The 22672-nt window shown below is 38.7% G+C and overlaps 1 protein-coding gene across 2 annotated transcripts; it reads left to right on the top strand.

Annotated features, from left to right (window-relative positions):
- The first annotated feature begins 1895 nt into the window (after positions 1 to 1895).
- On the top strand, positions 1896 to 22582 carry LOC148066179 (A disintegrin and metalloproteinase with thrombospondin motifs 2-like). Of its 2 annotated transcripts, XM_087807858.1 has the most exons (25): positions 1896 to 1981; positions 4682 to 5082; positions 9399 to 9564; positions 11576 to 11679; positions 11746 to 11829; positions 12466 to 12549; positions 13034 to 13187; positions 13322 to 13427; positions 13497 to 13640; positions 14559 to 14691; positions 14759 to 14872; positions 14944 to 15089; positions 15149 to 15238; positions 16556 to 16638; positions 16713 to 16846; positions 17915 to 18038; positions 18111 to 18191; positions 18254 to 18417; positions 19329 to 19488; positions 19565 to 19697; positions 20565 to 20775; positions 20841 to 20970; positions 21213 to 21290; positions 21360 to 21468; positions 21531 to 22582. In XM_087807858.1, exons 1-25 carry the CDS (start codon positions 1900 to 1902, stop codon positions 22126 to 22128), a joined length of 3813 nt encoding a protein of 1270 aa, XP_087663984.1. In that variant the 5' UTR covers positions 1896 to 1899; the 3' UTR covers positions 22129 to 22582. The 2 variants fall into 2 exon arrangements, with proteins under 2 accessions (XP_087663984.1, XP_087663983.1); XM_087807857.1 differs by having other exon boundaries at positions 17915 to 18191.
- The last annotated feature ends 90 nt before the right edge of the window (positions 22583 to 22672 follow it).

Genomic DNA, 22672 nt, shown 5'->3' with positions numbered 1-22672 from the left:
CAACGAGATTCGATTTCCGGTTTCAAGTCAATCATGAACTGAGTTTCAGCGCCCCCTAGCGATCTGGAGGCAACAACGAGGTTCGATGTATTTAAGAAAATGTCAACAGCAGACATACTGGAACATTTTACTTTAGTCAATATTGAAAAACTCTTTCACAACACTTAATATAAAAGTCGAGTGCAACTCAAGAACAAAAAGTATGTGTTGTATTCATTGCAATGGTGTGGTTATGATGACATATTTCTCCATTACTGGTTAATTCAAATAAGTTTTATTGATACATCTTAAACGTGGCTGCAAAGCATAAATAAAGCATGTGACTTGAAATCAATAAAACCTCCCTTTGAAACAGCATTAAAACATTTCTAATTGACATCTTATTTGGATTATAGAACCACCTTTTTGACCTTGTTTGACCTTTTTTTAATTAATGACACTAACCATGTGTTTCACTTCACTTGAGTATATAAGAAAATAATATAAATTCAGAAAACAAATACAATAAAATGCAAAATCAGAATCTAATACAATACACAGTTCCATACAAAAAGGGGAATAAATAAATAAACACACATATATTATATGTATTTCCATGTATGTGTTCGCTTTTATTTAGTGATGGGCTGATGAAGTGTCATGAAGCAGTGTAATGATTTTAGAGGTCAGTAGGGGGCACCATCAGTTTCTAAATTTCTAAAACAATGTATTATGGCTGTCAAAGCGCTTTGTGACCCTGGTCTAGAAAGGCACTATATAAATAGAGATTATTATTATTATAAAGTAGAACAGGTGTTCAAAGGAAATTATTGAAGAGACCGCCATTTAGTGGACTTTGAAAATAATGACACTGCTTCACAAAGCTTCATCAGACCATCACTACTTGTATTCCCTTCCTTCTTTACAAATTATGTTATCATATAATAACTGATAATCTATAAGAATATCTCATTTAGTTTATTTTTACCTAACCGGATCCAACCGAGGAGATTACTTCAATTTTACTATAATATTGTATATTTTACTATTATTATATTACATTGAAAATGAGGAAGCGTTTGTTCCATTATAAACTCTTATTTTTATTTAAGTCTTATATTTTATCTATTAAGACTAAATCTTAATAAATAAATCTTAAGACTTAATAAACAAAGAAGCTTCATCAGCCAAACACTAAATAAAAGCGAACACATACAGGGAAAAACATATAATTCTTATTTTTATTTTCTACTGACTCCTTCAAGAAACATCTTAAGACTTTCTTATTCGTGCAGGCTTTTCCCTGATTTTCTGGGACACCTGTGTTTTTCTCGGTGTTATATTGATCTTTTTAGTATATATACATATATATATATATGTATATATATATATATATATTTATATATTCTCTTTTCTTTTTGATTGTTTAAGCGCTTTGTGACCCTGGTCTAGAAAAGCGTTAGATACATATAAATTACTTAACATTTTTCAAGCATTTTGAAATGGTCTATAATAGTTGTTTTGTGTTCATATGGCGTTGATGTGGCTTTTTTTGTCCAGTGTAAATTTAAAAAGCTATGTTCAGTTTTATCCAGAAGGGGGAGACAAAGTACACGCTATAAGTCACATGTCATGTGGGGTTTTTTTTGTATTGTTAAATCTGAACTTATGATTCCGCGCATTCTCAATGTCACGTGATGAAGCAACGTTGCTCATAGAGCAATAAACGTTTGCTTGGTTTAGTTGACTTTGGTTTTCCGATCGTGGTGGTTCTGTTGCAGGTTCAAGTCTCGAGTGGGAGGACAGACAGACAGACACCGAGGGAGGAGAGACGCAGACAGATCGTAGGAGGCTCTGAGAGTTCAGTCTGTTGACAGTTCAGTCCAGTTCGTCCACCTGTCCCCGGTTCTCATTGTCAACATGGACAAGCTTCTGTGTGGATTTCTATTCGTTCTCCTGCAGATCGTCTGTTTGCACTCAGTGTATATCTCTGACAACACAGGTGAGTGCAAACTTGATCCAACATCTCTTCTTGATGCCACAGCTTTTGTGGTTGATATTCTTGCACAGCAGCTTTTATGCATATTCCTGCCAAACATGGTAGTATATGTTGGGTTGTTTTCTGGCTAGTGGAGGTTTTAAAGCAACAATACGTAACATTTTTTTTAACTTATTTAAAATGTGTATTTACTGTATAGATTGATTGTATGATTGTTTTAAGACATTGTTTTTATATTAACTTCTGGGACACTTTTTACTTCAACAGGAAGATAAAAGGAAAAACCAACACAACAAGAGTCTATATCTTGAGCGTTTCCACTCTTTATTTAGGGTCAACCTAATCCTGAACGCCAAAACTTTTTTTTTAATAATCGACCTGTCCTGGAGTCAGGGATGAAGTAGTGAAAAAAACTATAAAAAATATATTTCAATCTTTATACCACTGACTGTGCAGTAACTCCTAAACCATCATTTAAAACGCAGTTTTCTAAGTCATTCCACTGATGTAAACACCAGCTGAGTTCACTGAGAGTGAGTAAGACAAAGGGAGAGCCAGTTGTAAAGTGAGTTATATATTAATATTTAAGGTGTATTCGATTTGAGTCTGTCATTTTTAAACGGATGGCGCCACCTACTGACCTCTACACAACATGACACTGCTTCTGAAGCTTCATCAGGCAATCATTAGTTTAAGGCTTTGCATAGTAAATAAATGATAATAAATGTTAGTTTCAGTTCAGCGACTGTTGCAGGTCCTACCACTGCAGCTAAAAACAACTGATGAAGACAGTGACTTGTCAACTGTCTTAAATCTGAAAAGTCCCAGAGTGAAAGTTTCTTCTTAAAATGTTTTTTTTTTCTTCTTTATTTTTATATTATATATATAATTAGAGTTAAAAAATGCTTTTTAACCATTTATTTTTCTACTTAAAATGTGATTGAGCTTGAAAAAACGTCAGTAGTATAAGTGGAAGTCAGAAAAAGAGTCAACCAGGTTAACAAGCCACATTGCTAAAACTGCATATACATTTCTTGAAAGCATCTCTCCATCTGCTCCAGCGTCTCCTCCCAGCCTGCAACACCAGATGACATCTTCACATGAGGCTTGAACTGACCTTCTTCTTGGTCATGACCATGAGTGAGAATGGAAAAAAATGTGGCTGACTCAGATTAATTCTGTATCATCACCAAGATAACAGAACCATCCTCCGCTTGTTAGACTTCGTACTAACCACCAACTGCCACTTGTGTGCAGCTATTTTTTTTGTTGTTGTCTGGAATGCTCAGTACTAAGTTCACTAGTGCCTCTCGCTGTCCATTAAACACGTCTTAGTGATTCACAGCTTGCGCTACAAACGTTTGTGGTTGGTTTGTGTCACAAGTTCTCACTTTTCCTGACACTTAAATATGTCATCAGCTCACCGCCTGCCAGTGTGCTCTAGTAGCAGAAGGAAACTTTTCTTACCCATACATCTCTTTGTTTATGCCTCCAGTGTTTAGGAATGTTGAGGATTCAGATCATATTTCCTATCTAGCGTCCCGGTGCAAGCGGGTCTGTGTTTCAAGCGTGTGTCTTCTTGTGTGTAATTCATCTGGGATGATGGTTTGTTAGCGGAAATATTAACCGAAGCCTCCGTGCGGTGATGCTAACGTCTTTCAGAATTTTCCAGACGTGTGTTTCCATCATCGTGTTTGACCATGTGTGACCTTTGACCTGCATGTGTCGCCTCTGTGAATTGAAACAGACAGGACGTTTGGATAAAATCAATAAAAAGAAAAGTAAAACTGGACAGAGGACAGAGAGTTGTGGAAGAGAACTCTGGTTTCAACATAGTTGCGGAGCCGCTCAGACCTCAAACACACCCTGACTTGTTGTTACAGAAGTGCTGCTGACCACCAGTGCAGGAGATGCCAAAATGGACATTATATTGGACATATTTTGTGAAATTAACTTAGATGAGGACTTTGAAACAAAAAGACACAGGTTACAGAGACTGAAATAAATAAATAAACCCACAGAATATTTTAAATAAATAAAACAAATCACATGCATGTATGAAGCAACACAAAAATAGATGCACCCTAAATAATAATTGAGTTATTATTAGATAATATTAGAACCAAACTACTAGGTTGGTGTCTTGAAGTGCGATGTCGATATTAATTAATTATTAATTATCGAACATGTTCTCGATATGCATATCGCAAGTGCCAACATCGCGATATCGATATTTTTTTAATATATCGTGCAGCCCTACACACTACTGATATTAACTATATTATATTATTATTAAATTATCATATTTTCATTCATATTTTCAAGAAAAAGTAGAAAAAGTCAATAGCATATTTGGCCTTTCGAAACAAGTATAATTTAATATAACAGAAAATAATGGTAAAAAAAATATTCTGGAAATAAAATAATATTGAATGTTTGTCAAATAAACCAGATAAAAGTTTGAAAAATATTTGTGCTGATGACGCTTCATGAAGAAGTGTCATGTTGTTTAGAGGTCAGCAGGTGGCGCCATCAGTTTAAAAATTGCGTGATGTTTCATTAAAACAGTTGTTCAAAACAAGTGAAAATAGCAACAGCTTCATCCGACCATCACTATTTAATACAACTCGGACATGTTCTGCTGTTTTATTGATTAAGTCTTAATATTTTTATACTTATACTTTATACTTTTTTTTTTTACAGACTCGCTCCATCAAGTTCTCTCTGAATTCCATATTGTACGCCCAGTCAGGACCAACTCAGCAGGTCACTTCCTTTCTGCTTCTCTCACCTCAAAACACCTGGAACGCCGGAAAAGAAATGCACTCCCCCCGGAGGAAACCCACGGTACTGCACATTATGATGAAGAAACATTGCGGAGGGAAACCAAAGAGGTTTTCTACAACGTGACGGTGTTCGGTCAGGAGCTCCACCTGAGGCTCCGGCCGAACATGCGTCTCGTCTCGCCGACGGCCACCATGGAGTGGTGGGAGGAGTCTGGGGATAAAAACTCTCAGCCAATAGAAGAAGCCGGATGTTTCTACACGGGGGAAGTTTCCAATATGGCCGACACATCGGTCGCCATTAGCAACTGCGACGGACTGGTAGGTAGACTTAGATTTTAACCTTTAAAGAATGTCAAATGATGAGATAGTATTTTGTGTTGAACACAATTTCAGGAACTTAAGAATTATAGAATTTTTGTGTTTACAAGATCTTCGCCTTGATGTTCACATACAGTTCTACTCACAAACAGCTTAAAATATTCAAGCATTGAACTAAATGTTTGAATCTTGCAGCGATAAGATCCAGATGGTGTTTTTTTTATTCTTAACCAAGAACAATGAGTGCCAGAGAAAAAAACACCAACCTTCGGTTTTTATCTCCATCTGGAAATGGTGCTTGTTCGTTTTAAGTTCGGTTTTTATAAGTGCATTTTTCAGTTTTTAAACATGGCTCATCGTGTGCGACGGCGACAATAAACCGAGCTATAAAATTTCACACAATGCTATTGGATGTTTTTCGTCTAAGATCTTAAAAAAGTGGGAGGTCAATGTACTCCAATGAAGGTTTACATTCCTTCTCAAAATTTAAACTGGAGAAAAAAAAACTGGAAAAAAGTTGCATTTCGAAAACCTGGAAAAATGACCACGTAATGACTTACGTCTCAGATGTTTCCATATCACAGTGGAAATACTTTTTTGGTCTACTAGAATCATGATGAACAAAAATCATTGGTATTATGTTCAACCTTTGTGTTATCTCAGTGTCAAGGTGACCTGAAGTCCCAAAAATGAATGTGTTTGTAGTATTCCTTGTGTTGTCTCTTGGTCCAGGTGAACGACCTCTGCCTCTGCTTATGTATTTATAGAACCCAGGGAGGCTGTCACAAGGGTTAGGAATAATATACTGCCAATGAAATGATGCTTTTTAATATAACAAAAACACTATATAATGTATTATAATTTTTAGTGGATATGGATCTGGAAATATTCCTAAAGCTAATGCAAATTCTTTGTGGGTCTTTGGATGAACAAATGTTCCATGAGTTTGTAAAAATGACAAAAAAAAGTCACATTTACATTGAAACGTTATGTCATTCTGGTCACTTTAGTTTACATTTTGGAACTTTTTACGTACAGTTTGACATATATTTACATTTTCCAGAGCTCCAAAAATTAGAATGAGCATAACAGCGATACTTTAAGGGTTCATGGTTTTTGAATTAATCTCTTCTTCTGTGAAAAACTTTGGATGAAAGTTCACAGCTGTCTTCGCTGTGACGTTAACTGGCCCTGGTCGTCCCAGTGGGCCGGTGTCTGTGAGCTCTGCACAGTGTTGCCAAAACCTTATCTGGTCCGTTCCCCTAAAATGCCTCTCGCACTGCATCATCCCAGAAGGGGTTGTCTCTGCATTGCAACAGGCGAAGTAAGAGTTGGTCGGGGTCTTTTTTTTTTTCCGATCCCTCTGTGGATCTGACAGCAGCCACGAGTCAGATTTATGAAGAAGCAGTTCGGAGGATGGAAAAGTCCACCAGACTGCAGTTTCCATTCTATTCTCACATGTGTTAATCATCTTTACATAAGCTGACGTCACATCACTTAAACTCTCCACCACAAGCTCGAACTCACCAACAGTTCTGAACGACAAAATAAGCAAAATATATCCATAAACACAGGCTGAAGGCATAATTGAGAAGACAAAGCATTGAGGGAGTCGGTGTCGTGTCCTCGAGTTCCCCCTTTCAAACTAGAGGAGGAGGTGAGAGAGGCTTAAAATGAATCCCCTTTTTTCTTGATTTCTATTTTGTTTTCATAAGACACGTGTGTCTGGAAGAACACGGGGACTGTCGTGACTGTTTGATCTCACAAATGGATTTGATTTTTCAACAACAGAAGAAGAAGCTTAGAGAATCTTTTATGACGCACAATTGTTTTAACTAAACATTATTGTCTGAAATTCCATGGCCTATGACGATTACCTTGAGTAACTGAATTGTTTTTATTTTCCGATACAGTCATTTTAGTTCATGTCCGGCCTGATTACGATTTGCAATATTTGATCAAACCTTCCCGAATGCCAATATTCTGTTGCTCCTTTTACTGATCTTTGAAGTCAGTTCTCTGCTCCAGTTTTGGGGTTATACCATCTGTTTCTGGTGAAAAAAAGGAAGAAAGTCTGGACTTGATTTATCCGTGGTACACGTTGTGTGCCCTAACACATGTTGGCACATTTTCATTTTTATAATATTTTCTTAAATGATGGCTTCATTTTAAACTCACTCATTTTGGTTATGTTTACATTGTGGGTTTGATTAGTTCACTGTTGTCTTCTCTCCCTTATTTTAGTTATTTGTTTTATTTAACACTTTTGGTTTTTAATAGCTTTTATTGTTGTTATTGTAAAGGTTTCTGTGATCAATAGTAAAAAAAAGGTGACTTTTGTCCATGTTTTGCCTTTATCCCTCTCTTACAAAAAGTTACTTTATTGTTACTTTAAAGTAACTAATTCAACTAAGTATTTCTCTTGTTTTGTAAAGAGAAATTCACAAGCTGTATTTGACAATTTTGCATCATAGATTTCAGTCAACCCTTTCATGACTCACGTAGTCACCAGAAACAACTTGGCGATTTAACTATTTTTTCTTAACCAACCGGCAGTTTCAGTGAAATCCCAACAATGAACAACTTTTCTTCTTTTTTTTTTATCCTCAAAAACGAATCTTTATTCAAGAAATGTTTGAAAAGGTTCTAGTCAAACAAAACCTATTTCTAGTTCTATTCAACTATTCAATGTAATCTACATTACACAACATTGTTTAATTAGTGTAATATGTGCAAAATATATAATGCCAACGTTAATAATAAATCACCTTAACCCTATATGAACTATAATGAAAGAGCGTCTTGTATAAATATTCTTTTGCCCATCTGTGTATCTGCTCAATTGTTTTCAAGTGTTCCACTTTTCTTTTAAACACATGCAGCCGTTCTGTATTCGTAATAATTTAAGCTGTCTTTCAGTAAAGTGCAGGTCCGGCCTCACCCTGTTGATGAAATTAAATAAACTTGTAATAAACTCATGACCAAAGAAATAACAAAATCCTAACATCATCATCTTCGGATTCAAATATTTGGACAGATGCTTTTTTGCACACGAGCAGCTGAAAGCAATAAAGAACTCTGTCCACCTAGTATAAAGAAATGTGTCACAATATCGGGGCGCCTTGAAGACATTACGGCCATCTTCAAACGGACCCCGACGAGAGGCGCAGCCGTTACCTCTTGTACACTGTCGCGATGCTGATGGAATCCAGATGTGAAGGAAAGACGAGAAGTGCAAAGAGAAACAGGAGAATTTTCCAGCAGCTGATGAAACAGAGTCTGATTCCAGGTGGACACAAAAACAGCAACAGTAGAGGGGGGCAGAGTCGCTGAGCCATGCCTCAGAAATGCTGAGTCATCTCAATGTTTGAGAGGTTTAAAACCGGCTTATTTAAAGTCTCTAATAATTTCCTGATTGTCACGTTTCTTGTGGCGAAATTTTTAAAGTGTTAGGATAGTTTGCATATATTTTAGAGCAACATTATACCTTTTTGCTTTGTAATTTTAGATTTGATGCAGAAATTCAGGTCAATTGAATGGCGGTTTTCATCATCAAGTATTACTCATTCATATGGGTTAGTACGACCCTACTGTGTGTCCTAGTTGGTAAATAATGCTGTGATCACCCTTTTCTGTGTCGCTTTAAGTGAAAATAAAAAAATTAATTGAAGTCCAAAAATGTGACCCTAATTCTAACCTAATTTTTTTACTGATTACTTAAAAAAAATCTTAATATGATATTTTACTTTTAAATCTTTATAAGAACAACAGTGTCTAAACTTTTTTCACGAAAGGCCCCCTTTGATAAAAGGAACGGTAGCGGGACCTAGATGTGAAAGGTGACATCACACCAAGAGTTATCGAAATCCATCCTTTTTGTTTTTACAGTATTTGGTCGTTTTGGTTTAAATAATAATACTTATAATAATAATAACAACAACAACACATTTGAACCTTTTAAAAGACTGTAACACTAATTTAGCATTCATTATTAGGGAGTAGTGAATGCACCACTGTTTTCTGCCTATTCAGAAGAATAAGAATAGTAGTGTTCCAGATCTCAAGACCACTTATTCAAGGTCTCAAGGCCTTGTTTTGGTCTTGATAGTCTTTGATCTTGTCCTCTATGATTCTCTCCAACCTGGGCTTCGGTTATTTTCCCACTCATTTTTTGATGGCACTGGACTCATGTTGGCAGATGGATGTGAGAGGAGAAAACTGTGTGGAGGACTTCAGTATTCTATCCCTAGACAAACTAAAGATAACAGCGGAAATGTTTTAGTTGGTGTAAATCCAGTAGCTTCTCTGTGTTGCAGGCAGGAATCATCCGGACAGACCAGGACGAGTTTTTCATTGAGCCGTTGCATCAACAGACGACAGAAGCTGATGATGAAGAAGGACGAAGGCATATAGTTTATCGATCCTCAGCCATTATCACCAAGAAACAAGCCGTCAACTTTACCAACGACCACACGCTGTTGGGTGAGAAGAGTTGATTCAATTGCACTTTAAAGTCTGCCTGCTCGATTCTTCTTATGTTAGAAACACAGACACGCTCTGTATTACTTTAAATGTATGTGTCTTTAAAAAAATTACTCCATAACCCTGTTGTAGGTGAGAGTCTATAATAGTTTCTTAGGAGCTAAAAAGGTTTGTCTATTGATTTAAATTTGTCTAGTTCAATGATTCCATCTTGTTTGTAAACTTCCACAATCAAGTCCAGAGAATGTGTCTCCTGTGTTCCTGCAAAATTCCAGAGAATAAAATGAAAACAGAAAAATTCCACTGCAAAACTTGGCACACGCTCACAGCGACGTGGCAGTTGATCACAGTTGAGAATCAGTTTGTCCGCAACAAAAACATTTCCACACGTTTGACAGGTCCGCGTGACTCGTTGGCGTCGGTCCCTCAGCTGCGGATTGATGCGATCGCAGCACATGTTGGATGAGATCAGTGTTTGAGGAGAGCGGTCGGACATCTTGAGCGAGTCTTCGTGTTCTTTCCTTTGGATTGTTAAATGAAAACTCACAGCTCACATCTGAACTCTGGCGGGAACTGAGCAAATGTTTTTCTGCTCACAAAATATTAAGGTCAAGGGAAGATAAATACTACAATTATGGATGACAAAATGTTGACAGTTATAGCTTTTCTGCGTTAATGAGGGCAACTCAATCGAGTTATGTCAAATCATTTGCAACTGGAAAACAGTAGCATTTATCTCTTACGGATTACTGCGCTAATAGCTTCATTCAAGAATCATTCAAGAAATTAGACTGAATGTGTTATGACTGGAGAAAGTAAGAAATCAAAAAGACAATAATTGACAAGTTTATTTTAACAATTTCATGCAAAAATGCCAAGGATAGGAAAGGTTTTTGCCTATTTGCGGGTTTTTTTTTTACAATCCAGGATCTTCTAGATTACCGTAGATGGATTTGGAAAAAAGTCTCCCCCTTATATATTCATTTGGCTTTTGACCATTGAAGTTTTTTTCATGCTTAGGACGCAGAAGTAAAGTGGAGACAGGAAATGTAGATACAAAATGAAGCTAAAGTCACTAAATTAGAAAACACATTTTTCGTTTAATTTTCATGTCCAAACTTTTTTTCTAGGAGAAGCCGTTTAATGAAGTGACATCTCGTTCAGAAGTTCAAATTATGAAGCATCTCTAGCTTTAATTCAGCACTAAATTCTGAACGTTTACACGTACAGACTGTAAAGTCATTCAATAGTTAATAGCTTCCCTTTTCTGTGTTTTCATTTTACTTCTAGTCTTGTCATCAACGGTTTGTTCGAGGTTTAAACTTCTTTAAATGTTGTGTAATCTTTGTTCAATAGTATACATGAGCGGGCCACATAACATCTGCTGCAGACACTCACGATCTATACTGAAGACAGTTGAAATGTATGCAGATTTCCCAACACACTTGAACTTAAGGTCAACATCTGAACTCCTCATTTGTCTTCATTGAATGTTTTCATTACCCTGACACGTGTGTGCGAGCGTTTCTACAACAGCAACAGTTGAAAACAGATCAACACAGCTCACAGGATGTCCCAGTTGAGAAATGAAGTCCCAGATCTGAGCTCAGTGGCGGCAGCATGACGACCTCATATGGAAACACTAGAGGCAGCCGGGGAAAAGTTCCAAGCAGATTTCCTGCACAAGTTTTGTAGAACAAGACAAAGTGTTGTTGCGTTTCAGTTCCTCTGTGTCAAAACAGTGTGTTCAGGCAAGATTTGCTTTCAAAACTTAAAACATTTGAGCATCGTTTTTTGTTTGAAGACTAACAATGATCTATCATTTGTTAGCAAGCATGACAAACTTAATCAGCACCTGCTAAAAAATAGGAGATTCTCTTCATGTTGTGCCCATGATGACAAGATAAGAGTGTGAAGAAAAACAGTGTGGACATTTGTTCTGGTCTTTTATTTGAAACTAAAATGAAAGCACTATAGTTCCAGGCGTGACAAGTCTGTCTGCTCTGCTCAGGTTCTCTGGTCGGTTCAGTCCAAAATCAAAACCTCTCAGGTCCTGGAATCAGATCAACTAGAAGGAAACGTTACATCGAAGCAGCAGAACTGTTTAACATCGAGGTGAGAGAAGCAAACGATGGGACTGAAAATGTTTGATGAGTGATGACCTGTTGCCTCCTGCTGCAGGTTCTACTCGCCGTGGATTATTCTGTTCTTCTATTCCACGGACGAGATCACATGCAGAAGTATCTTCTGACGCTGATGAACATCGTAAGAGAATTTTGTTTATAACTTTTCAAAAATATTGACAATAGAACCAGGAACAAACATCTAAAGTTCAGTTGTACTTCACCTTCTGTCCAAATCAGTTAATTTGAACCTGCTGTTATGACATCATCAATATTTCAAATGCTAAAAAAAAGTATCTAATTACTTAGCCAGTGAAACAAGTCTTAAAAAGCTCGGAAGTCGGAGGGTTTACATAAAAATTGAGGCAAATACAAACAAAAGAATTTTTCACTTAATTGTGGAGATTGTGTTTTTTCATCAGGTTGACATGACAAGCACAATGCTAATAATGCTAATTTTCCCATTGAAGACATTAACATTTAAAGAAGAGAAGTGAAAACGGTCTTCAACAAAAGAGCACAATCTGAGTGAAAACAAAAACTAAAATTTTAAATAGTTCCTTTTTTCAAATATTAACCGAAAACTTTTATTAAATATTAGTATGTTAGGTAATAGAGACACTAAAATAAAAACATTATAGAAATCAAGTGAAAGGTTTAGAAAAATAGGGGAAAATCGAAATGTTTGAACTTAAAGTAAATCGTTTTAATAAATGGTTATTCGTTTTTTAAATCAGAAGACAAACATACATAAACAAATTGATGTCCTGTGTTGCAGGTGAATGAGATCTACCAGCATCAATCTCTCGGCGCAAATATCAACATTGTTCTGGTCAGAATCATCATGTTGTCTCCTTCCAAGGTAATGCAATTCAACCATGTTTTAACTGTTGAAGAGGTCTGTGATTAGATGTTATATTGTCCACCTGAAAGCCGTGTGTTGCAATAGCTTTTGTGATATACTTGTGTCTTTCCCAAAGGTTCAAGATCTGTTTATCCTTTTCACTCGTCAGCGATCATTTAACAGATGGAGTCGCCTGCGTACAAGAATATTTTCAGAGAGAAATAACAACTTTTTTTTCTCTGACATCTTTTTTTTCTTTTGTTTATGTTCTTGAACTTTCGAGTTTTCCTCTTTAATTAATTTTATCTTTACTCCCATCTAGAACCTTCCTGTCCTTTTCTTATTGATCACATCTAAGAACCCCAAAAGATTCTCGCCCTCTTCTTCATCGCTAACATGCTTTGTCCACCTCTCTTTCTCCTCTCCGTGTGTCCGGCATCTGACCTCACTTACTCCAAACTCTTTGTAAATGCTCAGCCAAGTTTTCTTGAAACTTCTACAGTCTCTGGAGCTGATCTCTGTGGGCGACCCTCAGATGAGTTTGAAGAATGTCTGCGGCTGGTCGTACCTGCAACAGAGAGAGCAGAGCCTGGAGGAGCAGCACGACCACACCATCTACCTGACCAGGCAGGAGTTCGGCCCATCTGGCATGCAGGGTATTCACTGCTACTGTTATACTAGCAACGATACATGAGGTTGACACTTGATGCTGGTGCTCAACGATTTTTAAAAGCCAGAAATTGGATAAAGGAAAAAGACTTCTCACTGAGCTTCACTTTTTATCCCACAGGCTATGCTCCCGTGACAGGAATGTGTCAACTGCATCGGAGCTGCGTCCTGGTCTTCGAGGACGGCTTCATGTCGGCCTTCGTTGCCGCTCATGAAACGGGACATGTGTAAGACTCACTTGTCTTCGCATCGCCATCTTGTTTTAGAGGAACTCACAAGCACGCTGTGTCTCTCAGATTAGGAATGGAGCACGACGGCGAGGTCAACGACTGCGAGGACGACGTGTCTCTCGGGAGCATCATGTCCCCGCAAGTTCAAGCCACTTTCCATCGCTACCACTGGTCGCGCTGCAGCTGGAGGGAGTTACACAAGTATCTGGAGTGAGTTGAATCGATAACTCGACATTTCTTTACGTCATTTTAAACCGGATGCTAAACTTTCTAGCTTCAGTCATTCTGACTTGAAGGTCATAGTATAATGCAACCTTTGTGAATCTCAAAATAAATAACAATACTTAGTTGTTTTTTTTTAATATCAAATTAAGTGTGAAAGGAAAATATATTTTTCAGTTATATGTTATTCAACAATTATACCTGAGTCAAAATAAAAGAAAAAAGAAAAACATATGAGGGATGCACCAAAAAGAAAGTAGAAATTAATTAATAAATGAGAATGAGATCAACAAGGCAGGAAAAAAACACCTGAAAAGTACCATTGGATTTATGGGTGTAGATGTGTATTTAAAACTGACATTTATCATTATAATTCCACTACTACTGTTAGAATTATATACATTTATTTTTATTATCTTACTATTATCATTATTTATTTTGATCTTTAAGTTTAATATTTTTCTACTGTGAACTTGCTTTTGTCCGAATCCCTCTTTGACTCCTATAGATCTGAAAGGTGCTTTATAAATGAATAAAATACAAATAATATTGTCTAACCCAGGCCTGTTACTTGCCTGTTAAGAAATATCACAATATATTCTCTGTATGCCGTCCAAAAAAACAAAGAGTCATTTTCTTACTTTCAAAAATGCGTTTTCGAGTCTGGGTCAAGGTGACCCAGTGGCCCATAGACAAATATGTTTGAGGTAACCCTTGTGTTGCCTCTCGGTCAAGGTGAACGACCTCCACCACTGCATATCTATTTCTGGAAGCCAGGGAGTTTGTTCACCTTGACCCAGAGGCAACACAAGGGTTACCACAAACACATTTAATTTCCGGCCACTGGGTCACTTTGACCTAGTGATAACACAAGGTTTAAGCTCAAATAGACTTTTGTCATCTCAGCACATATGACTGTCTCCGTGACGACCCGTTCCACCATGAGTGGCCGGCCCAGGCTCCCCTCCCCGGCTTTCAATATACCATGGACCAGCAGTGCCGCTTTGACTTCGGTCCGGGGTACAGTCTCTGCACAGCGGTAGGTGAATGAGTGATAATGAGGTCAGTTTATATACCTTTACATCTTAATTTTCAACTCCCAACAGTATACAAACATAGACCCCTGTAAGCAGCTGTGGTGTAGCGAGTATTACAACCATTTCTACTGCAAAACCAAAAAAGGTCCGCCCCTGGATGGGACCAAGTGTGCTCCTGGGAAGGTGAGGTCACAGAGATGTCCGCAATGATATAACGATGCCGTGTTTCCATGGTGACAGCCTCTCTTTCTCAGCACTGCTACAAGGGTTACTGCATGAAAGTGACCCCCGAGCTCTACAGACACGATGGCAGTTGGGGCGCCTGGGGTCCATACGGTAAATGCTCACGGACGTGTGGAAGCGGAGTGAGGTTTCGGGCCCGACGCTGCGACAACCCGGCGTGAGTGAGCGGTCGACCATGTGCTAGGGTAGAAGATAATAACCTGTTGCTGTTCTCAGTCCGGCCAACGGTGGGCGCACTTGCTTCGGCTACAGCTTTGAGTTCGAACTCTGCAGCCAGGAGGCGTGTCCACCACTCACAGACTTCAGGTGACCACTGGTTCAATGTATTTCAGTTCTATGGTCAACTGGCTCTAAACAGGCATAATCTTTACATCTTCAATTTCTAGTAAATCTAATTAATTAAGGCTGTAAAGTTGTTAGACAATGAGATATGGAGTTCTCCCCGTGTTGCATTGGTTTACTCCGGGCACTCTGGTTTCCTCCCACAGTCTAAAAACATAGAGTTTGATTAGGAACTTTGTGAAATTGTCCATAGGTGTGTGTGTGAATGGTGGTTTGTCTTTGTGTGCCCTGCGACAGACTGGCGTACGAAGTACATTTTGGACATCGTCAGGTCTTAGTGAAAGGTGTCTGCTTTCAGGAAAACTATTACATTGTATTTTGCTTAAAAAATGGAATATTTATAAACAACTATTACAGACCCTATTGCTGAGTTAGAGTATATGCTGATAATTTTGTAGTGAAATACTTCAGATAAATGCATGTATTGTTTATAATATAATTTATACTGGGCAGGCTTAGGTTGCCGTTTCTAGTGAAGGTGTTTTTCTTTTGCTTACCCAGCTGTTCAGAAAAGGTATTACGTGCGCACAAAATGCCTACATTTAGGCTGACCATTTTCTGAATCTCACAAAAGAGGTCACTGCTATATGAATTTGACCTGTGGCACAAGTGTTTTCTATGCGCCTCCAACTCAGTTTAATGCATATTCTGAATTCCTAAAAAAAAGACTCTTAACCAGAACTCAAAAACATAATGTTTTGTAACAGTTTAGAGATATTCAGATCCAGAAAAATAGTAAGTGTGAATTAGATTCCGTGGCAACGCATATTTTTTTTTTATCTTGTCATGTCCTGGGCTCTGTTCTCTGTGTAAAAGACCGTCATTTTGTCTTGAGACTTTTATTTTAAAGCCTGAGGACGTTCCATCTGACAAAGGTTTTTCTGAGGCCGATGTTCTGACAAATGACAGAGGTTTTCCTGAAACTGACACCTTACTATGAGACCTGATATCTCACTATGAGACCTAACGACATCCTTAAATATATACCACACTGGCGAGAAAATGAATGAGATAAGACAAATGTATGTCTACTAGTTTTTTAGTTTACAAGTGTGAAACAATTCCACTCGTCTCACACCCTCTACGTGAACTCAACACTAAAGTTGTGTGTGCTCAGCTGAATTATTTGGATGCAAGTTACAATCATCACTGTAAACCACTCTACTGAACCTACCATTTCAGAGTACTTTTTCTGAGAAAACATGCATCCCTACTATTTCATACTTTTGTGCTTTGTGAAATGACGTCAATTTGAAATTCACTTTGACTTGTGTTCTCCAGGGCTGAACAATGCAAAGCCTGGAACGACTTCTTTGAACATGAAGGGAAGAAACATCACTGGCTGCCGGTCGAACACGCTGATCGTAACTGCACACAATCTCAGACACCAGACGACCGGCATCAAACTGACGGGCCATATTGTCATATTTATCCACAGATGACGAACGCTGTCGTCTGTTCTGTCGATCAAAGGAAACAGATGAGGTTGTGTCGCTTAACAGGATGGTGCACGACGGGACGCCGTGTTCCTACAGTGATGCCTACAGCGTCTGCGTCCGTGGAGAGTGTGAGGTCTTTATTTACTTTAGATTTTTAGATTCAAAATGTTTCATGATGGGTTTGTTTAATGTGACTGTGGAATTATGTATTTGTGTTTCCATCTCATGAAAGAGTAAGTCTAAAAGAGCGGAAAATGGGTTTGTTGTAATTAAAGGAAAATTTCCAAAACTTTCTACTGACTCTCATGTCAAGGATTGGGATTATTTTCAGAATAGACCGTTCATTTTTAGAGTTATATGCAAAATTAAAGTTAATTTTAACATCAAGACTGGAGTTCAGGGTCAACTTCTTCAAAAAAGACACTTAAAAACATCCAAATACCTCCATACTGCTCGTCTATAACTTCCGTCTTGTATTGAAGCATCGACATAAAGAGTGGTGTCTGAAAAGATTGAACAAATCTACATTTTAAGCTTGTTTTTTAGCAGGCGTTGCTAAGCTAGCTGCTATAGCCAGCTTCATCTTCGTCCAAAAATGATGATCTTAAAAACATTCCAAAAAACGTCACCGTTTTTAACATCCATCTTGTATTGAAGCTTTGACATGAGAAATTGTTCCTGAAAAACTTTAAAAAGTCTATATTTTAAGCTTGTTTTTAGCGGACACTGCTAGGATAGCAGGCTTAATGTTTTTAAATGTGTTTCAATGATGAAAGACGTCAGACAGTAACTGAGAGACTGATCACTTCAGCTACAAACAAACTTTAAATATAGACTTATTTAACTTTCTTCAGAACAGTTCACCATGGTGAGGCTTGAATACAAGATAGATGTCACAGGCGAGCAGTATCAACTCATAGTCGGCATGAGTAGAAAATGAGTGAAGTTTTAATTTTGGGTGAACTATATCTTAAGGTTCAGTAGTCTTAAGGAAGGGTAGGTGAAACTCATAGTGGTGTGGAAAGCATATTGACTTCAAACTTTGTGCTTTCCACAGCTGACTAAAATGTTCAAGTTTGTATTAAAACCTTTTGGTTATTTGACAAAAATGGAGCTGGTTTTCTGGAGTGATGGTCTGATATTTTAACCTGTAACTTAAATGTGTCTTCTGTGTATGTCTTATGTCTCATGGGAATACCAGCATGTGGGCTGTGACAGACAGATAGCTTCAGACAAGCAGGAAGACCGCTGCGGTGTGTGCGGAGGAGACAATTCCAGCTGCAGGATCGTGAAAGGAAACTTCACACGGAGCAGCAGGAAACCAGGTCACGGCCCGGAACCTCACGGATTATTGCAACTGAAGAACTTCTGCCCTGACGGTCCTTTCTGTTCCTCAGGTTACCTGAAGATCCTGGAGATCCCAAAAGGAGTGCGACACCTGATAGTGCAGGAGTTTAAGGGGACGCCTCACATCCTGGGTATGATTCGTTTGGCAGATGAAGGGGGCGTTGGTAGTGACGAACGTATCGTACTGTTGCAGCGGTGAAGAACGCCGAGACAGGTCGCCTGTTCCTGAACGACGAAGATGATTTCCCAGAAACCAGGACCGTGATAGAGAAGGGGGTGGCCTGGGAGTACTTGAACAGTGAAGAGCAAGAATACATCAAGACCACAGGACCGCTCACCCACAGTGTGCTGCTCATGGTGAGTCATGGTATTCATTTAAAACAAGTTTTATTGTCGGTTGTACTAATCAGTGGTTCAGATATTGACCATAAAGGAACCATGTATGCTAACAGCATGGCCTAAATCTAAACATGGCATTTTTGTTTCCCATATCCTTCCAATTTACTAGGGGTGTGTATTGGAAAGAATCTGGCGATACGATACGTATCACGATACAGGGGCGACAACTCGATATACGGTATTGCGTAACTGTATGAACAAGGGTATTTTGGGTTTCTATTAAATAACTTAATCAACTGTAATAGCATAGTTAACACACAAAGTTGTTACATGTGCTTAACATTAGCTAACTGAATTCAAACAGGGATTTATATTTGTGTTTCATAAGAGAAGGAATATAAGTAAATATCTGCATGTTAATTGATCATTTACAAAAATCCATACAGTGTTGAAAACCGATACGAAGATGAAACTTATTGGCCAAGAATGAGGTAACCAAGGCTGTAACAGCATGTTTAATGTTAAAGTTCAACCAATGTGTTGATTTAAGTGTAAAGTGTGTCTTAAATGTATCTTGGACCTCTATTGTACTCATCAGTATGTGAACAAAACTTTCTTTTCATTGAAGTATTTACATTAGAAAATGATCTTATGCCCCGCCCACTGAGAACACATTGTTTTTCTGGAGATAAAGTCTTGTTTGCCATAACCACGCCCACTCTGCTGTTATTGGTCAAGCATCAATGTTCGTCACGGTGCGTCATCAACACAAGAAGTCACCACCTACAAGGGACTCGTTCTATAAACAAAGCAGGGTGTGATTACAACTGGCTGGAGTCCACTCTCTTCACTTTAGTTGTTTTTAAAGTTTTTTTTTTTTTTAGTGCAACTTATTTGTGGGAAATACAGTTTTATCGTATTGTGTCCAGGTGCGTCCTCACGGTGACACCAAGGTGACATTGTCTTACCGCTACGTCATCGAGAACCAGCTTCGGTTCTCCTTGGAGTCCAACCTGGTTCAGGAGGACGGCATCTTTTACGAGTGGGCTCTGAAGAAGTGGTCTCAGTGCTCAAAGCCTTGCGGAGGAGGTAACTGGACTAGAGTTCTGTCATAGAGGTGTTTAAGATGGGATGTAGCTCACTTTGTGTTTGATTGCGCTGCCAGGGAAACAGTTCACACGATTTGGCTGCAGGAGAAAAGCAGATGGAAAGATGGTGCAGAGAACGTTCTGTTCTAACATCAACAAGCCAAGAGCGATTGGACGCATGTGCAACACTGACACTTGCAGCGTAGCAAGGTAACAAAAGTTCAAACGTTAATCATGTGGCTTCGTCGTCACGTGATAAACTGTGGGTCACGTGATTGGTTGAAAGTTAAAACGTACTCTTTTGGTATCGTCTGGAAGCACTGGTAGACTGAATTCTATATTTTCAAAAAGGCTTACTAAAAAGCTCATTCAAACATATATATATGTTTTTTTTTTTTATTAGAATTAGAATATCAAACACTGTGTGTAAATATAATCATTCATTAAAACATATTCCTTTTTTTAATTTAGTCATTACTACATTTAAAGAATTAAACCTTTCAATTAATAAATTAATACATTAGTAAATTAATAAATTAATAAATTAATAAATTAATAAATTATCCATAAAACACATTTGACTTTTATAGATAAAAATGATTGAGTTAAATTATTAAAATATATATATTAAGTGCCTAAACGCAACAAAACTTAAATAAAAAAAATAAAATAAAAAAATTATTCGTTCATAATTCAACCATTATACTTCCATATTAACGCATCTATGAATAAAATGATAAACACATGACCTGGTTCACATTAATGACATGAAACAAAAAAAATGTTTATCCCTCTAATCTATTTCTTAATTGAAAAAAGTCAAACCTGAGATAAGTTAAATATTTTATCATTTGACATATTTACTACAAAAAAATGTTCCCGCCAGGACATTACTCCTTTGCAGGTGAATCCGGTCTATGTCTAGACGGATGTACTGGGGCTGCTGTAATGACTGAGTTATATGAGCGCCCACTCTGGTTCTCTGCTCCTTGATGCCTTTTGAATTTTGACATCAAATGCTGAGGGGGGATTTGAAATGTGCTTGTGGCTTGAAAATGAAACGGTGTCTGTTCTCAGCTGGATCAGCGGTCCATGGGAGAGCTGCACTTCCTCCTGTGGTCAGAGTGGCTGGCAGCGTCGCTGGGTGAGCTGCCAGCAGAACGCCAGTCCCGGGCAGCCAAGACGCTCTGTGCCCAGCAAACTCTGCACGACCCAGCGTCCGGAAACAAAGCAGCCCTGCAACCGCGTCCCCTGCCCACCATCTTGGCGTGCTGGACCCTGGACTCCCGTAGGGAATTGTGCCATCAACTTCTGATTCTTTTGTTTTCTCTGCTGACTTAGCTGTAATTCTAGTGTTCCGTTAGCTGTGGGAACGGCACCCAGGAGAGGCAGGTGGCCTGTTACACACCTGAGGGTTCGGATGGGAACTGCAGCCAGACTCCTCCTATTTTCAACCGTACTTGCAGAGCGCCACCTTGTGGAGGTATTATTTTAATGAGGATTGAGTTTTTTTAAGGGCAAGAAAGTTAAGCTTCTAACACTGGTATCGGATCTGTACCGGTGTTGGTCGATACTCAAAGCCCAAGTATCAGTATCGGTATTTGAATCATAGAAGTCAGGTCGGTGCATACCTACTTACAGCCCTAGAGAAATCCATGTATTTGTTAAAATACTTGTCAAATAAAGCTGTTTCTTCCTTATCCATGAGTCTGTCTCGCCCTGCAGGAGACCCAAAGAACTTCATGGTCCAGTGGCTGTCCAGATCCAGCACAGACACCCCAGTTGCAGCGCCCTCCTCTGCCAGTAACTTAAGGAAGTCATTTTCTTTTCTTAATGACCAGCGCTGACAGAAGACACTGATGTATGTTCCAGAGCAGCGTTGCCGGGGTGATCGCTCCGTGTTTTGCCGGATGGAGGCCCTGAGTCGCTACTGTTCCATCGCCAGCTTCAGACAGATGTGCTGCAAGTCCTGCAGCAGCAGGTGAGCCCTGGATCGTCCAGTTCTCCAACAAACTTTTGTAAAATGAATTTGTATTTTTCTAGATCACGCTCGATGGCAAAGATGACGACTCAGGTGTCACCCACGGACGTCACCGCCGCCATGACTGTGCCGACGACGTTACGGACCAGCACCGATTTCGTTTATGTGGACTACGACGATTACGACGAGTATTCTTCTTATGAAGACAAATCGGCGTCTGTATCAGTAACGACTGAAGCGACTTCCTCGACCATAACTATACCCGTTGATTTGGTTTCTATGGTAACTACCAGCAGTACGACATCAGCACCAGTGAGGACTTTTGCCACAACAGACGTTCTCACGACACTCAGGACTGAAAACATGATCGTAAATGTCACATCGTCACCTGACAGGACATTTGTTGGGCGGGACATGAATGTAAAGTCGGAAGATTCAAAGCCCGCCATGGCTGGTGTGTCATCGTCCAACAATAACTCTGTGGATGAGGTTTCCTACAGGGTCTTAGGACTGGACAGCAGTAGCACAAAAGGGCAGCAGAGCTTTTTCGTCCCTCGAATGCCTCTGACCCGCGAGAGGACGCAGAATAAACGAATCCAGGAACTGCTGAACGAAAAGCGCAGACAGGGACGTTTGAGGAGAACCAGCCGAGACTTCTGAGACACTTCAGAAGATGTGCTTCTCAGCATTTGTAAATCACTCTGTTACCTGCTTGAGAACTCATATTGAGACCTGAACCTCTTCCGCTTCAACTTGCTTATCGATACTCAAACCAGACCGGATCCTGGTTTCCGGCTCTGGGTGTTTGGAGATTCCGATCACATTCCAGAATGTCTAGTTCATGTTGTAAACCAAATAAAGCAAAATCTCAACCAGATGTGAATGTTGTAAAAGGAAAACACAGCCAGAATTGAACATGTTGAACAATGAAGTAAATAAGTACTCATTAATGAATGCTCCTTCCTGGTCAAGTTGTTATTCCAGAGGAATTTGTTTCATTTCACCTTCATTGCTACAGTTAAAGTAAAAAAACAGACGTGGAAATCAATTGTTGTAAATAAGGATATTATAAAGTGATTCACCATGGCATTAAAACATTGGTTGTTTAATTAGATATGTGTCTATATTTTTAATGGAAGCTTTTTTTCGTTACTATTTTCATGTTTCCAACCAGAGAGGATGTATTTATTTACCATCAAATACA

Source organism: Callionymus lyra, chromosome 14 (assembly GCF_982586985.1).
Source record: "Callionymus lyra chromosome 14, fCalLyr1.hap1.1, whole genome shotgun sequence".
Classification (NCBI taxonomy): domain Eukaryota; kingdom Metazoa; phylum Chordata; class Actinopteri; order Syngnathiformes; family Callionymidae; genus Callionymus; species Callionymus lyra.
Note: the sequence above shows the minus strand (reverse complement) of the source record. Positions and strands in the feature narration are given on the sequence as shown.

Bases quoted from the DNA above. Each gene is read 5' to 3' on its own strand.
- LOC148066179 (XM_087807857.1), top strand. From the start codon at position 1,900: ATGGACAAGCTTCTGTGTGGATTTCTATTCGTTCTCCTGCAGATCGTC. The intron at 15,239-16,555 runs GTGACCACTGGT...TGTGTTCTCCAG, and splicing joins CCACCACTCACAGACTTCAG to GGCTGAACAATGCAAAGCCT. The intron at 16,639-16,712 runs GTAACTGCACAC...ATTTATCCACAG, and splicing joins GCCGGTCGAACACGCTGATC to ATGACGAACGCTGTCGTCTG.